At 33.5% G+C, this 18790-nt stretch overlaps 1 protein-coding gene across 1 annotated transcript in view; it reads left to right on the forward strand.

The window, feature by feature from the left end:
• Positions 1–15248, forward strand: part of LOC136025504 (neuropeptide F receptor-like) — a 53050-nt gene extending 37802 nt beyond the window's left edge. The window contains exons 3-4 of the mRNA XM_065701534.1: positions 2492–2552; positions 10987–15248. Coding sequence (XP_065557606.1) covers positions 2492–2552; positions 10987–12299 — 1374 coding nt within the window. The 3' untranslated portion in view covers positions 12300–15248. The remainder of the gene's footprint in view (positions 1–2491; positions 2553–10986) is intronic.
• The last annotated feature ends 3542 nt before the right edge of the window (positions 15249–18790 follow it).

Raw genomic sequence — 18790 nt, forward strand, 5'->3', positions numbered from 1 at the left:
TGAAACTTTTTCATAAGAACAAGTAACAAGCCTGTCGCCCAGCCTTGTGGAAACTGGGATTAAACTTCGGAACCCGTACTACCAAGCAGAGCATTAATCCATCGTGTTACCATAGGATTAAGATCCTATCTATAGATTAATTAAAATACACTTTCCAAAAAGATTAGGATTAAGATCCTATCTATAGATTAATTAAAATAAACTTTCCAAAAAGAGTAAACGAATATTGAAAGAGCAAAATTAAACCAAAAAATGAGCAGAAATATGGTCAAATAAAACCTTAATCTTAAACGAACAAAAATTACAACAAAAAAAACCTTGGAGGGCAGCTAGCCCCACTCCCATCCCCTTTTCCCAAAGTTGCCCCATCAAAATTTCGAGATAGCCTTTTCGTTCAGCATAGTCATAAGATCTAATAGCTATGTCTTTGAGGATGACTTGATTCCACACGGCCACCTGGAAAAGCGCTGCAAGCTGTGAACTTTGCCCATTGTTTACATATAGTATTGGCTATTGGGAAATAAAAAGTTATTTTGGGAGGACTGGGGAGTTTCTGGTTGGGATGCTTACTTGGGAGGATGTTTCCATGGAGACGTTTTTGTGGTTAAAGGGAATAGTCCATGGAGTGGGAGCTAGATTTCAAGGCATTAATTAAAAAACTATCAGAAATTAAATAAAAAAAAAAAACAGTTTTTTCAACTGAAAGTAAGGGGCAAAGTTAATGCTTCAGAAGAACAGAAATTATTACATATGTGAGGGGAGTTGCCCCCGCATTTGTATCTTACAGTATCTTGCTCTTTACTCTTAATTTTTTTTTGAATATTTAAAAAAGTTTATTGTTTCTTATTAAACGGTCCTGGTGTATCAGGACTCATTCTTATATAATTGGTACAAAAAGTCGAACTTTAGCGTAAAGAGTGAGGCATGGAAGAGGTGTCAACCCTATCATATATATATAGCAATTTCTGGTTACTTTAAGTTTTAATGTTACTCCCTACTTTTAGTTGAAAAAACTTGTTTATGTATTTAATCACAACAAAATTCAAGGCTCTACGGAACGTAAAGGCATTACTTAGAATACATATTTATATTCCGGACTTTCAACTTAATTTTACTATTTTAAAGGACAGTGTTATTTGTACATAAAACCATTATTGTTTTTACTATCTAATTCAAAATTATAGGATATTGCTGCCTAAATGAAACATTTGAAACTTGGATGAATAATTTCTGAAAGTGCTTAGTTTCTTGAAGCAGTATTTTCAATTGGCTTATCAATAAATGATTCATCAATGGTTTTCTATACCACTGAAAGAAATGTATAACAAGGGAGAAAGTTTTAATGAAAACCTAATCTGTAGACTCATTAAACTATATAGGTTGTATATAGGTAACATATAATTTTATTTACAAGGAATGGATTCCTTGAAGTTTCAGAAAGCTTTTCAGAAGGGATAATCCCCCTTTTATGTGTTACTCTGTGTTCGTTATGTTTGATCTGATTAGTAGCAATAGTAATTTATTATAAAAAAAAATAACACATACAAAATCAATCGGTAGCACACCAAAAGTGTCACTTGTGAGGGTGTGCTACTAGTAAAAAAGAACAAGAAAAATAAGAGAGAGAAAAAAAAGAACAAAAAACAACAAGTTAATCTATAATAAGCAGAAGGGTGAAACCGTGCACAGAAAAAAAACTTACATAAATGATTCATGCGCAATAAAACAACATAATATCATGATCCTGAACAAAAAAATAAACACTTAATGTCAATTTTAATACCATTAATCTCAGTCTATTTCTAAGGTATACTTACCAAGCAACCCCAAACGCAGCTCAGGTTTAAGTTGACTAATGGGTAATTCCTTGGTACTTGGACAAGCTTATTCCACAGCTTAGTCCCTCTGCAAATAACTTAAAAAGCAGTCATACTTGAAACTAGGCGGTAAACCCAAATATCTCCACTTTTCCGAGTTCTGTGACAATGAACGTTGGACCTTTCCCGAAATATTCCTGTAAAACAGTCTTGAACACACTCATAATAATACTTGTACATAAAAACCAGTGTATAAAAATCACGCAATCCAGCTGCAGACACTATATTAATTATACTGTGCACTGACCTGACCAAATCCCGATTCTCTATTCCACAAAATGATCTAATGACATTATTCTACAGTGCGCGTATTGGAAGGACTATTAAGGGGAAGGTAAAAAATATAATATAACAATAATAAAGAAATAATAACCTTAAAACATGTGAAGGAAAAAGTGCTTTAATTTACGGATAATCTCTAAATTCCGCGATAGTATTTTACTTATAGCTTTTACATCTTACTTAAATGATAAATTTTCGTCAATAATAATCCGAAGGTACTTAACAGAACTTGACCGCTAAGCCATTCCCTTCGGTGAAGCTATTTCTGTAATCCAAAAATAATAATTTAGAGACCGTGAAAATATAACAAAATTTGACTCACTTATATTTAGGCCAAGCCGGTTTGCCTTCAACCAAAGACATGTCACAGTCGTTGGTGCATTGATTATATAGGTAAGTTGTTGTTCCGTTGAAGCAACACACATCAATGTCGCATCATGAGCAAGTAAGTGTGTAGTGATCCTGGACCCAGAAGGTGCAGGATCCACTAGATCCCTAATTCTAGAAGTAGTCGCAACAGTATTTGGAAGATCATTAATAATAATAAAAAAAGAGTAGGACCTAATACAGACCCCTGGGTGATACCATATTTAACAAGATTTTTACTTGAAGAAAATCCATTAATGTGAACGTACTACTCTCTATTTTGGAGGTAATCACAAAGCAAAGCCAAAGTAGCCCCTCTTAGTCCCAAAAATTCACATTTTTGCAATAGTATTTAGTGGTCAACAGTGTCAAATGCCTTAATCTAATCCAGAAACAAACCAGCTACTCTAAGCTTATTATCAAGAGCTCCATTAATTACCGAAGTAGTAATTCTACTTCTTACTATTCTTATTATCGCATTTAAAAATAGGAGTTATCTTAGCAACTTTCAAGCAATCAGGAAACGTTCCTAGTTTCAAACAAAAATTAATAAGGGAAGTAAGAACATTACCAATATAAGGAAACGCTGTTTTTAAAACAAGAAGATTAAGTGAATCACCACTGGCCGATGTACTTTTCATTTCAAAGGTCATTTTCTCTACTTCATCACTAGACAAAGGTTTGATATGCATAGAAATATCAATTGGAGTCTTCACATAAAACTCCAAAGAAAGATCATCATCAGAAGGTACAATACGGGAAGATAAATTTACGCCAATATTAGCAAAATGCTGAGAAAGAGCATCACATACATCTCCTTGTTTATTTGTTGGCAAAACATTTTGAATTGAAAAATAGTGTTTTCTGTCGATATCACACTTTTTATTGTTTTTCATGTTTTTGTAGGGTTATCACAAGTTTCAGTGAATTTATTTCCAAACATTTTTTTTATATTTCTCAGTAATTTATTAAGGGCATTCCTATAAATTAAAAAAGATTTTGAACAAATCGGATCATTTTCATTATCTAAGCAATTCTTATAGAGTTGATCTCTACAACGTAACAAGCTAGGTGACAGCCATGGTTTCTTAGGATTAAAACCTATTATACAAATATATTTAAATATATTATACAAGTGTATTTTAGTTCCTGTGCTGGATTTTAAATTTTGGATTAAAATGTTGGATTTTTATTTCAATTTTTAGGCAAAACCGGAATATTACTTTTACCTTAAAGTTTTTTTGGATGGGGACATTTAATAATACAGATTAAGAATCAGCCCAGGCTTTGGTCTTCTATAGGCTAAAGCCATCCTGACCTCTGTCGTATAGACAGCCTTTAATATCGACGTATTTCAATTCACTATTCTATCATAAGACTATATCCCGACTTTTTTCTTCTTTTTTTGTTGTTGTTCTAACTGAATGTTCGTTTAAAATATCGGGCGTCATGATTACTAGAATCAAATTTGTATCCTTGAAGATTCCTTTGGTAGTGTTTACATTCATTTTGAAAACAAAGTTTTTCTGGTGAAAGAAAGGAGCAAAATTTAAATTTGAGATTAACAAAATTGCTGCTTCTCAGATTATACAACATATTCATGTTGTATAACCATTTCAAATAAACTGACTCGTATTATTTGTGGAATTCTGAATAACTAGGGTTTTGCTAAAGGCTAAGTTTGCTGAAGTTTATTGGAAAATTAAAATTATATAGAAAACTTCTTGATTTTATGGGCGGAAAAAGACTACTTAGCACTTTATAAATTAGCCTTCTATTTTCTGCTGGCTATATAAAAAAATTTCTGCTACTATTCCTCTTTTTTTGCGCAATTTTTGTGTTTTCAGTAAACCGCTAGTTTTTCAGAATTCTATAAATTTAGGGAAATATCAAGAGAAATTTTATTTGAAACAGTTTTTCAGGTGTGTTTTGCGAATTTGAGAAGCAGTAATTTCTGTTCCGCTTAAGCTTCACACCTTTTGATTTAGTTCAAATTTCTCCTTCATACTGTGAATGAGTAGTTTGGTGGTAGTAGTGGCTGTGATTGTAGTAGTATTGATAGCATGCAAATATTGCCTTTTTGATCATCTCCCTTATCATTTACTGAATTTTCCAAATGAATATGCTTAGTTATTCCTGTGTTGTGCCCTTTTGACAATACATGTACACATAATGTGTTTTGATTTAGTTTAACACTCCTCTCAACACTCTCTGAAAGGCTCATCTGAATACCCTTCGTCTTCTTGGAAAGTAAAGTTCAAACATGCATAGCTTTCTCAATAACGTATTCTATGTGTAAACAATGAACGAATTGCCTAACTTAAAGCCCTTGTCCTGAGGACTGTGGGGAGGCTGACATCCCCAATAAAGGACCTTTCAACAAGGCTGAACAAAATAACTCTCTTAAAATTTTGACCGGATATGATTTGCAGAATTATTGGCTTGGGGGGTGCTAACGTCCCTCCATTCAATTTTGACTCTTAAAAATGGCATAAACTCTCGACTTCCAATCAAATGAGCTCCATTCCGATCGAAAGTTTCTCAAAGACATAATTTCTAGACCTTTCAACTCAATTGACTGAGCCCCTTTCGAAGTTTCTACGACAAAAAATGGACATCTCAAAATTTCTATCAGATGCACGTCAGGAAAATACGAGGTGTGTGTGTGTGTGTTGGGAGTGGCATCATCACTCTGAATCTCCAAAATGGCACTAAAAACTTCTGATTAGCAGCCCAACGAGCCGCTTCTGAGGTTTATACGATCACCCTTTTTATATAAGCCTTATATGGTCCCAGGGTACAACTTACAGGCCTTGTCCTGAGGGTTGTAGGGGGGTGGTCATCCTCAAATACATAATTTCCAGACCTTTCAACTACTTTGAACGAAATGGCTATCTCAAATTTCCATAAAAAGCACGAAATGGCTATCTCAAATTTTGATTGGATGTGTTTGAGGAAATGGTGGGAAAGGAAGGGGGTTAGGTGCCTTCCAACGACTTTCGACTATTAAAAGTCAATTTCCAATCGATCAGTTTCCAATCGATTGAGCCCTTTTCGAAATTTCTGCTACAACTCTTTCTATACGAAGTGCCCTGGTCTAAAACGAAAAAAAAACAAAAAATGAAATAAATATAAATAAATAAATAATACATTGTGGCCATATCGCTCTTTACTTAGGCAGCGGTATTGCGCTGCCTGTGATAGAGTGAAGCAAACCAGTTCCCAGAACTATCCTGGGACAATACATATAGAAAAATTTAACTACTTTTCCTTAGCCTTTTGAGACAACCACTTCTCAGAGCCGTACTTTAACCCTGTCATTTCTGTTACTTCTAATTTTCTTAATCCACAGATTTATCTATCTATTCTTTCAAAATTTTTCCAACTGTGGAAAATAGTCTTTAAGGTCCCTGAGTCTTACCTTAACATTTGACAGCATGTTCTCCCCTAGCCTTTACCGAGTTTCAAGCGAGGTCATTCAAAATAATCTGAATCTTGCAAAAAAAAAAACAAAAAAAAAACAAAGAATCTGTCAAGTGTGAAAAACGGTTCCATTGCAACTGAACCACCATGCAATTGAACCACCGTGCAACTTGACCACCGTGCAACTGAGCCACCATGCAATTGAACCACTTTACAACTGAACCGCCTTGCAAGTGTACTACTAAACTCAGTTTTTCGGTGTTCTACAAATATGAGGCAATATCATCGGGATAGCACAAGTTAGAATCTTTACATGTTCAACCTTGTTAGAATTGTTTGTTTTTTTAAAGTCAAGATATAAACGCCTGTCAAGATAATTCAAATGAAAGCTTTGTTTTATTTCTGCAAAAAAAGAGAAGAAGATCCAAAGTCACATACCATTATAGCTTTTTTTTCTCGTTTTTTTTGAATGATTCAGATCTTTCTGGACGTTAAGTAATAAACATGTGTGTTTAAAATATTTGACTTTTGTGAATCTAGAAAACGACTTTTGATCACATGTCTTTGAGGAAATTGCATCTAAAAAGGATATGGGAGGAGGACTGGTTGGGCTCCAGCCTTTTTTTTCAATATCTCTTCAAGCTACTGAGAAAGTTTAAACCTCATACCCTCAGATTTATACCCTCAGCTGTTCTCGACATATTGTAGATACGTCGTCTTGTAAAACAGGATGTACAAAGTACCTCTTGATTTAGTTGAAGATGCTTCTGAAAATTTTCCGAACCATGTGACAGCTGATACCAGAAACTTTTAGTTCCCTTTTTAAAAGTAAAAAGGTATTGGAGGGCAACCAGCCCTTCCCCCGGGTAAAACACCTCCTGTGAAAAATACCTCTGGGAAATACTACCTCGCAGAAAATACCCTCTCTGGAAAATACCTACACGTGAAAAATCTCCCCCTGAAAAATGCCCCTTGAGGTTTTTATTCAATTACTTTCGACTTATAAAAAAGACTAGCACTGCCTCGGGATTATAACTAATTTCTACCTCTATCCTCCTCTTGTCTTTCCCCTAAAGTCATTCCTGTATCAAACAGTTCGTGGTAACGAACTGTAGTAAGGAGCGACCCGGCTCAATAGTAAACGAAACTCTAAAAAACGGAATTTCGACGCTAAAAGATATATCAAAAGAATCGGATTTTTATGCTGATTTCAAACATATAAGTTTTATCAAATTTAGTATTTGTCATCAAAAGTTACGAACCTGAGCAAATTTGCCTTATTTTGGAAAATAGGGGAAAACACCCCCTAAAAGTCATATGATCATAACGAAAATCACACCATCGCATTCAGCGTATAAGAGAACCCTATAGAAAAAATTTCAAGGTCCAATCTACAAAAATGTGGGATTTCGTATTTTTTGCCAGAAGACTAATCACGGATGCGTGTTTATTTGTTTTTTTTTTTTTTCCAGGGGTCATCATATCGACCAAGTGGTCCTAGAGTGTTGCAAGAGGGCTCATTCTAACGGAAATGAAAAGTTCTAGTGCCGCTCATTTTTTTCCCAAAGTCAACGGATCAAAATTTTGAGATAGCCTTTTGTTCCGCATAGCCGAAAACCATAATATCTATGTCTTTGGGGATGACTCACCCCCAGAGTCCCTGGAGGAGGGGCTGCAAGTTACTAACTTTGACCAATGTTTACATACAGTAATGGTTATTGGGAAGTGTACCGACGTTCTCAGGGTGAAAAGGGCGCAGGATTTTCTAGCATTACTATTAAAAAAAAAACGATGAAAATATAAACATGAAAAAGTTTTTTCAATTGAAAGTAAGGAGAAGCATTAAAACTTAAAACGAACAGAGATTATTACGCATATAAGGGGTTCTAAAAATACTTTAGCATAAAGAGCGAGGTATTTAGAAGGAGATAAATACTTCGCTCTTTATGCTAAATTATTTTTAGTAATTTCAACTATTTATTCTACGGCCTTTCTGATTCAGGGGTCATTCTTAAAGAATTGAGACAAAACAAGATTTATTGTGAAGAGCGAGGTATTAACGAGGGGACAAACTCCCTCATATATATAATCAAAAATATAAGAATATAAAAGTTTGTTACGTAAGTTAATTCTTAAGTTACGTATATTTTTTACTAATAAAAACGTTCGTTAAAAATTAAAAGTTCTAGTTGCATTTATAAGTAACCGAAAAAATTGGAGGGCAACTAGGCCTCCTTCCCCACCCCTTATTTCTCAAAATCGTCTGATCGAAACTAAGAGAAAGCCATTTAGCCAAAAAAAGAATTAATATGCAAATTTCACTTTAATAATTTATGTACGGAGAGCCAAAATCAGATATGCATTAATTCAAAAACTTTCAGAAATTAAACAAAAAAAAAACAAGTTTTTTTGAAATGAAAGTAAGGAGCGACATTAAAACTTAAAACGAACAGAAATTACTCCTTATATGAAAGGGGCTTTTCCTCCTCGACACCTCGCTCCTTGCGCTAAAGTTTGATTCTTTCTCGCAACTCTACTTTTTAAAGCAATAATAAACTTTAGCGCAAAGAGCGGGGTGTCGAGGAGGAAAAGCCCCTTTCATATAAGGAGTAATTTCTGTTCGTTTTAAGTTTTAATGTCGCTCCTTACTTTCATTTCAAAAAACTTGTTTTTTTTATTTAATTTATCTGAAGGCTCAATGACAGTTAGGATGTTTTGGCATTAAAATGCACCCTTTGAGGTATCTCCTTATCTCCTTAGCTACAAAACGATCAGAGAAGCCCATTGCATAAGTTTATATGCCTTTTTAAGTTTTGTAAATTGTCCGTTTCTTAAAGATAGTGTTTGTTATTAGGAAACATACGCACATTTTTCGCGTTCGAGTTTTCCGAAGGGGGAGAGCTTCTGGAGGAGTTTATGAGAGGAGCATTTTACAAGGAGGGGGGGGGCAAAACTTACAGATAAATTCCTTCTTTCCACTTTCCTTGGCACTTCTCAGCTAAACTAAAAAAATAACAGAACACAAATAAAATATTTAAATCTGGAAAACCATGTTTTCCGCTAGGGGGTATTTTCCAGTGGAAGGTTTTACCCTGGCAGAAAGGGGGGGTAGACACCTAGACCCTTTGACAGTGTCAGGGCGAAGGGAATCCCCATTAATAGACATTAAAATGGAGAAATAAATCTGGCTTTAAGAGTTTGTGACGTTTTTGTCACAACAAAACAGAGTTTTTTTGTTAATCATCTTAACAGTCATTTATATTATTACTTTTCTCTCATCTTGCTTTGTAAGAACGTCAGGGATTATGATTTTCCCTGGAGCGCCAGTTTTTTCTTGGCTTTGATATTTCTTGATGGTAAGACATAATCAAGTTTTGTTAAGGTAAAGGAAGAACAGAGCTTATCAGTGTGATATTTTTGATATATATATAATGAAGTAGGGTTACAAACACAATGAGGAAAAGTAGAGTTATAATTATTAAAAGGAAGATATCTGAATAGTATGTAAATAGTATGTGGGTGTATAAAAGTCTTAATAATCTAGGTTTAAGAGTACGACATGGGAAAAAATTGATTTGTAATTAAAAAAAGAAAGGCTTTTGAATAATATGGAGGTAAGAAACTGATATTGGGGTTTGGGGTGTACATCCACATACCATTTTCTTACCACAACACTCTTCAGAGGCCTTCATTTTCATAGTTTTAACTCTACTTTTCTACATTGTATTCTTAAATCTAGATTGTTCAGATTTTCGGAAACCCTTATATAAATTTCTTACCTCCATACTTTTAATAATAACTAATTAATAACTAATAAAATAATATTTAAATGATAACTTTAGCGATTCTGAAATGAGTTTAAAAATTTTTTGAACTTTTTACATGTTTTAAAAATACTTTTTCATGTTTTAAAAAGACGTTGGTGTGATACTACTACTGATAGCCAGAGCAGCCAAGGCAAGAGTAGTTTTAGTAGAGAAAGTCTTAGTAAGAGCAATCGCCATGAGATTAGGCATGGAGGTGAGCTGCTCTAGCAGTGTGGAAATCCAATATCTAGACAAATTATAGAACATAAGCCATTTGAAAAGTGGCCTATTAAAAGGTAGGCTGTGTTTGATTTCCTGCAAAGCTGAATAATTTTCAGATTTATTGATTGCGAGAATACAGGTATATGTGGAAATGCAAAATCATTTTGCACCTACTCCACTCCTACCACTACTACTCCTCGCCCCGACAGCTACGATAGATTTTAACCTTAAATTAGTATAGTGAGCCATTATAAAAAAAAACTTTCTAGTCATTATCACTACAACAAGGATATATATAATAAAAAAAAAAACAAGGAACATACATTTAAAAGTTGTTTTTCCATCAATATCTAAGAGCTAATTTAAGACAAGCAAAATTAGCGTATATAAATATCCAACCTAAATGAAACAGAAATCCCTGTCAACGAAGAAATGAATTCGAAATGTCAACGAAGAAATGAAGTATAGTGGACAATGAGGCCAAACTCTAAAAAAGGGCATAAATTACCATAACTAAGAATGGTGCTCTACTTACAAATGGCCTTTGAAACCACATTTTTGTATCTTTCGATGGTTTTGGTTAAAGTGTTTGTCTTTGAAATTTTCATTCGACTTCCATAGCATAAGAGCTTTTGAAAAGGTTGCGATTTCACTTTTGATTGATTTTGGTTCAAAAACGATGCTAGAAACCAGGCTTTGTGCTTGAATAAGCTCTTTAAATCCTTTATGATCATCAGTTCCTTATGATAAGTCACGGGAATTAATAAAAAAGGAATTTATACATTATTATGGGAGATACAACGCTCTGTGCCAAGTCACAACTACTGCTTTGACTGTGACATTTTTATGTTTATAGTGAATTATTCTTTTGATTTTAATTGTTAAGTGACTCTCTGAGATATCGTCAAAGAAAATTTAAAGCAGCTTTTGCTTTATTGAATTGAAGGTTTCCCAGATATGTAAAAACTGAGACATAAGTATAGTAAGGCTGATTACCATTATTTCTACAGGTCATAAAGCCAAAACTGTGTATGCAGACAATCAAAGTTTAGACCAAGAGGCGAAACAGTTTGAAGCATTAGTAGTGAAGATAAGTGTCATGGAGAACCATTACTTGCAAGAAGAACTATACAATTTAGAGATATCAAATGTAAGTGTTCCTGCTGATGTTCAAAAGCAACTCCTGATAAATAGAAAAATTCAACCACCCCTATACTATATTTTTATAATATTATATTCTATACTGATTTTATTTGGAGCCTTTGGAAATGGCCTAGTAATGTTCATTGTTCTGACCAAAAAGACAATGAGAACAACAAGAAACATGTTTATTTTTAATTTAGCAGTATCAGATCTTCTGTTATGTGTCATTGCTATGCCTTTTACATTAATTGGTGTATTAACATATTATTGGCCACTTGGGAAAACGCCATTTTTGTGTAACATATCATTCTGCGTACCAACCATCTGTGTTTACGTATCAGCATTGTCGATAGCGGCTATCGCCATTGATCGTTATTATTTGATTATACACCCAACACAGAATACGATTGAATCAAAAAAAGCGGGCATTGCGCTTTGTGCAATTTGGACGATAGGTATTTTGTTTGCAGTACCACTATTTATTTCTTCGATCTTGACAAAAACTGTAGTAATTCTTCACGAGCCTTTGTATGTACCTTATATAATCATAAGAAGCTGCGAAGAGCAATTTTCATCAATATTCAGTATTGCTTACTCTGTAACAACAGTGATTTTTCAATACACTGTTCCGATAATTACTGTATCGGTCGCCTATAGAAAGATATCCAAACAGTTGAAAAATAGAATGGAAACTCTAATGGCAATGCTGCATGACAAAAACCGAATTGAAGCAGAGCATAACCGTCTCAAAAGAACCAACCAGCTTCTAGCTTCTGTAACAGTTGCTTTTGCAACCAGCTGGCTGCCATTGCACGTGTTTCTTTGTGTGGATGATTCATTCCGTTCATTCCTGGGCAACTCAGAGAAGAGGTACATCCTGTATGGGATATGTCACTTAGTTAGTATGACCAGTGCCTGTTTAAATCCTGTATTGTATGGATGGTTGAATGAAAACTTCCGCAAGGAGTTTTTTGATATGTTTTCGTGTCTTATAAAAATAACAAAAAGTAATAAAAATAAAACCCCGGTAATCATTTACACAAAAGCTACAAGTACACCAACTCCTTCAGATAGTCAAGGAGCGAAGAATAAAATGTATGAGCGTACAATGACTTCATCTAGCAATCTACACTGCAGTTCACCTTCTTTGCTTGAATGTGATTTTATGAGCAAAAATTGACTTGAAATAAAAAGTACATCTGTGCCTAAGACCTGATAACTAGTGACCAAAGATGTCATTGCTGTTTTCTTCTGAGACATCTATGTTCTCGTAATTTGTAAGAGAATCAAAAGTTCGGGAGAGAAAAAACTGAATAAAAACACAATTTTCAAGGAATCAAGAAATTGTATTCTTCTTCGTCCTATTTTGGGAAATCTGTCGCTAAGAAAATGGTGTAGCATCTTTGAAGTTTCTCTAAATCGCCTTTCAGGGCATGATTGTTAGAAGTGAGAGGATCCTGCCATTTTGAACGACACTTTGAAAATGTGACGTGTCAATTTGCAAACTTTGACTACAACAGTAATTTTGAGTGAAATGTGTCACTGTTATTATGAACAATATTTAGGCACAAATATGCCCTACCCTTCACGAATAGTTTGTATTTCTCTTAATTATTGCCCACCATAAATCACTGCATTCTTAAAACCTGTTCACAGTAGGTGAAATATGAACAATTCAAAGGCTGGCTTGACCCGAGTCCTTAGAAAAAGCGGAGAGGATTCAAAGCGAAGATTCATAAGTTATTTTAGTGAATTTTGATAATCGGCTGTAAAAAAAAAGAAAAAAAAAATCCAGAAAGTTTGGATGTTTGCTAATGCGCTTGAGAACTGAAAATACAAGAATGTTTTAGATAACGTTAAGGTTGTATTCTACTTCTTCTGATCATTCTGTTCTATACCTTTCTCAACTTTACTCCTTTTGATAGAGAATGATATCAAGCGATTTAAATAAGTCCAATCATAGTGATAGTCGAAGATATCTGATGCCCTAGACATATAAACAAAGTTTTTAATGGTACACAGAAAGTAGTCAGTTTCAACATTCACCTGATTTTCGTCACATCATAATTTAGTTTCTCATTTTACCGATTTAAGTGCATTTTAGTTTTTTTTTCTCTATATTTATCCATGAAAGTCATACACTTAGTATGATTTATGTTATAAATAAATAATTACTGGAATTATTAGTCAAAATGGAATCCAAATGAAATACTGATCACCAATGAAGAACAAAGTTGTAAGTCATTTTTAATGTTAATTTCATTTTTTGAAAATACTAAGTGGCTGTGGAAAATTGAGAATTATTGCTATGATTCTGATACCTCAACCGTTTAGAAATTGGGTTTGTGTAAATTGTATTCTGAAAGTTATATAAGTTGTTTGATCAAACTGGATTTTTTTTTTCTCTGCAAAGTCAGTAGTTGATTTTAGCATCTTCAAAAGCAGAGTAAAGTGCTGCTGAAATCAATTCTTAACAGAAAAATAGTTTAAAAAACAATGAAAATGTGTTTGACTTAAAAATGATCATAATACTCATGATTAATAGAAAGAATCAATAGAAGCAGACTAATTGTTTAATATACAATGGTATTAATTTTTGGGAGTTTCGGCGATTCTTGACTGTTCAATCATATAATTATATTTAACATAAAAAAGGCAAATTGTTTCTAATGAGTAAATATTAAAGTTGAAACGTAAAAAGAAAAAAAAATATTGCTTAGCCGATGACATAGGATATAGCCTGCCTACAAAATTATCTCAAATAAACTGATTCGTCATATTTTCCGATATCTTTAGAATTAGAATGACAGTTCTATGACTAGCCTGCTCAAACCGGAGACTAATTGGCAATTTTATCAACAGTCTTTAAGTGACCGCGATGTCGATATTTTTTTTATATACAATTAATAATCCTGTAAAAAACTCAAGGAAGCTCAGTTTACAGTAGGGAACTAGTTTTTTAGTAATCTAAAGAAAGTGGAAAATATGACTAATCTAAAATGAAAATAATAAAATAAAATGAAAATATGAAAATATGACAAATCTAAAAGTTGAAAATATTGGTAAATTTAATTGAGCTAGTTTTGTTGATATTAGTTGACTTTGTTGGTGAATGAATAATTTGGCTCTTTTCAAGTTTCAACTTTGAGTTTTTACTTGCGAAAGAAAAACTTTGTTGTTCAAAAATAAGTTTTTGTTAGTTTCTTAAATATCTATATATATAAAAATAAGTTGTCTGTGTGTGGATCTGTGGATGGATCAGGTGACGTCATGTTTGTTCGCATATGACGTCTGAATTATTTCACACTAATACAAAAGAAGAAAAAAACTAAAAAAGGTAAAAACTACAAAAAAAACTAAAAAGAAAAAAAAACTAAAAAAGCTAAAAAACTAAAAAAAAAACTAAAAAAAGGTAAAAATCTAATAACTAAAAAAAAACTGAAAAAAATAAAAAAGGCAAAAACTACAAAAAAAATAAAAACTAATAAAAAAACTAAAAAAGCTAAAAAACTAAAAAAACTAAAAAAAGGTAAAAAACTAAAAAAAACTAAAAACTAAAAAAGAAAAAAACTAAAAAAAAGGAAAAAACTGAAAAATAAAAGAGAAAAAGAAAACTAAAAAAATATGAATAAATATATATAAAAATAAGTTTTTTGTGGGTTATGTCTGTCTGTCTGTCTGTCGAGTGACGTCGTGTTTGTCCGCATATGACGTCTGAATTATTTCACACTAATACAAAAGAAGAAAAAAAACTAAAAAAGGTAAAAACTACAAAAAAACTAAAAAGAAAAAGAAACTAAAAAAGCTAAAAAACTAAAAAAAACTAAAAAAAAGGTAAAAAACTAAAAACTAAAAAAAACTGAAAAACTAAAAAAAGGCAAAAACTAAAAAAAAACTAAAAACTAATAAAAAAACTAAAAAAGCTAAAAAACTAAAAAAACTAAAAAAACTAAAAGAAGGTAAAAAACAAAAAAAAACTAAAAACTAAAAAAGAAAAAACTAAAAAAAGGAAAAAACTGAAAAATAAGAGAAAAAGAAAACTAAAAAAATATTAATAAATATAAAAAATATAAATATAAATATAATATAAATTAGCAATCAACAAAGCACCGAGACACAAATGACGACCGGGACACAGGGAGTATAAATGACGACCAGGACATAAGTAAAAAAAAAAAACTAAAAAAACTAAAAAATGGTAAAAACTACAAAAAAACTAAAAACTAATAAAAAAACTAAAAAATCTAAAAATCTAAATAAACTAAAAAGAAAAAAAAGAAAAAAGGAAAAAAATAAAGGAGAAAAACAAAACTAAAAAACGAATGTATATACAGACCGGGACACCGGGATACAAATGACGACCGGGACACAGGGACACAACTACAATGGGGACGCCGGGGGGCACAGGGGGATATAAATGACGACCGGGACACCGGGACACAAGGAATATAAATGACGCCCGGGACACTCAAAGAAAAATCACAGACTGGAACACCGGGACACAAATGACGACCGGGACACAGGGAATATAAATGACGACCGGGACACAGGGACATAACTACAAAGGGGACGCCGGGGTGCACAGGGGGATATATAAATGACGATGGCGACTCAGGGAATGGTCGATTAGCAATCACCATCAACAAAGCTCAAGGGCAATCATTAGAATCATGAGGTATAGATCTGAATACGGATTGTTTTCCCATGGACCATTATATGTTGCATGTTCAAGAGTCGGTAAACCTGACAATCTATTTATATGCACAGACAATGGGACAGCAAAGAATGTTGTATATTCGCAAGTTTTACGTAGTTAAAAACATATATATATATATATATATATATATATATATATATATATATATATATATATATATATATATATATATATATATATATATATCTATATTCACAGGTGGGACATATGGACACAACTACAATGGCGCGTAACTAATATGGCGCGTAACGACTTACGCGCGCGGGGGGGCTTGGGGGGGCGCGAAGCGCCCCCACCAACTAGGTGTTGGGGTGGCGCGAAGCGCCACCCCAACAGCTAGTACTTAATAAATTGGACAATGAAACCAAAGAAATCAACACGATTTCGCTTGGCATTGAATATTGGTTCCACTTTTGATGTCAGCTAAATTTTCATGCAAGATATATGCATCCTTGTCATATAAATAAAAAGTCTGAGGGGTATGTCATTGTGGCTATCTTTTACAATGTGCACACAAAAATGAAAATTATTTCGTAGAATTGAAAGTCAATAATTCGTATTTTATTCATTTGGCAGTTTTTCTTTACAAATCGTAGTTTTGTTTTTTCACTTACTAAGGGGATGAGAGGGAGAGTATACAAAAGGGAGAAATGTAGACCTCCGGCTAAGGTTATTTGTCTACAGAGACTACAATAGTACTCCTGTTATGCTTTCCTGCCATTGTCCTCCAGAAATGGCACCAAAAAGCGTCATATGGCACTATAGCACTTTATGAAGGAGTTAGGAGCACAAATTTATAAGATAAAGCAGCTTTTAATTAAGCCGTTAAACATCCCTCTGTGATCTCGTGGTAGCCTGCTCGCCTTAGTGCAAAAAATACTCTACCGTAGCTTTTATTTCGACCCGGCGCCATTTTAGAGGGCTACTACCCCTTTTTTGAAATTTCCATGAATTTGCTTTTGCAATAAACTTTTATTTAAAAGACGACTGAGTCAGAAGCTACTATTCCTGAATCAAGGTTAAATAGCAAATTTTCCTCACCAGCCAGTTTTTTCTCACAATATATTTTTGAACTTTTAGTTACAATGGGGTGTTTTAGCTCTTTACTATGTTGCAGCTCTCGCTCATGCAAGAGATAATGTTTAAAATGTGCTGTTTCTTTAGTAAAGTGCAAATGAAACTCTGGCTTTTAGAAGGTTGATGAAACAGTATGTCTACACGTGTTTTTTTTTTTCAGTTTCTGTTCAGTTTCAGTTTAACTTTGACTTGATCGTTCATTTTACTTTCTATTTGCTTCGGGATTCATTTATTAGTCTGTATCAGTGACTGTTATCTTTATGTTTGATGTGATGACTCATTTTACGTTCTGTTTGTTTGGGCTTCATTTATTCGTTGATAGTAATTCCCATTCGTTTTAAGTTAGATATATGAGTAGATTTCTACTCGTCTTAAGTATAAAATATGGCTCTTTACTTTTTCTAGAAAATTTCTTTCTTGGAAATCTTTCCTTATAATTCAATTTTGTTTGTCTTAGATTGGCATGGTTTTACTATTTGTTAATAGTAGAAATGTTTTCTAATAGTAGGAATATTTGAACCAAATTTGTATGTTCAGCCGATGAACATACAGTCAGCAGCAATTTTGTGCAATATATTTTTGATAAAAGTTTGACTATTGAATATTTGTTAGCAGAGGATGAGGTTAATTCTTAATTCTATTAATTGAAAACGTGGAAATTTTCAATTAATAAAATTGAAACTCTGCTGATTCTGGTCTTCTATAGGCCCAAAACCATTCCAACCCAAATCTTATTGACACCTTGATATTCACTTTAAATTTTATGAAAGTTTTATTCTATTTCATTAAAGTTAAACGTTTTATCCTTTATATTGTTATAACAGGTTTTTGTTTAATAAATTACATGTTAAGGAAATTTACTAAAGAGTTTTTTTTGTTGGAAAAGAATGGAAGAAAAGAAGAAAAAAAACGCCATGAATCTTTTCCCTTGGTTTTTCTGACTTAATTGAGACTCTCTTTGTTCTGAAATTTTTGATGAGGTGTCCAGATGACCTGAGGAAAAACTAGATCAGACTAACAAAATAAAATGCTTTTTCTTGCTAAGAATCTGTATATCTGCATTTGTAAATATTTTCGAAGGCTATACTGCCAGTAGTGATGTCCCTCTGCTTTTAAACGTATAGTACCCCTTTCGAATCCCGGCCCGGACGTGTTTTTTAGAAACTTCTTCAAGACGCAAGTGCTAGCTACGTAAGAGGGTTTGTTTACTCCAGGATTTCTTTGCTTGTTACGCAACAGAGTTTGTTTAGTTATGCAAAAGCTTTCTTCGACTGTTACGTAATAGAGTTTGTTTACTTATGGAAATGCTTTTTTTGTTTGGTAGGTAATAGGATTTGTTTACTTCAAGATGTATTTGCTTGTTACATAATAGGGTATTGTTAACTTATGCAACTGAATGCGGGTTTATGTCCCGTAATAAGGTTTGTTTACCTTGATTGTTAGCTAATATGACTTACTAAAGTCCGTTAGTCAAGATGCAAACGTACGCGTTACGGCATAGTTCCTTTGATTGTTCGAAAAACCCGCAAGGGCCAGATAGACCTTCAGGGCAAGCTAGTGGGGAACCTTCAAGACGCCTGGCCCGTAGCGAAAATTCTACCGGGCTGCTAACAACCTTTCCCATCGGGGGCCCAGATCTTTAGGTCTGCTAGTCAAGCGAGGTAGCCTACATAATAATGGATTGTTTACTTATGTCGGGGGTGATGCCATCTTGCGTTACTTGGTAGGTTTATTGGAAATGACGCAATTTCACGTGACATGTTTCTTCAGGGCCCGTGAGGAATTCCCGATATTAACTGACGAGGGTGCCCACGTGGATGTTACGTAGTGACGACACACACGTTGGTATTCCGTAACGACAGCGCACACGTGAGTAT

The sequence above is a fragment of the Artemia franciscana genome, chromosome 3 (genome assembly GCF_032884065.1).
Source record: "Artemia franciscana chromosome 3, ASM3288406v1, whole genome shotgun sequence".
NCBI classification, from domain to species: domain Eukaryota; kingdom Metazoa; phylum Arthropoda; class Branchiopoda; order Anostraca; family Artemiidae; genus Artemia; species Artemia franciscana.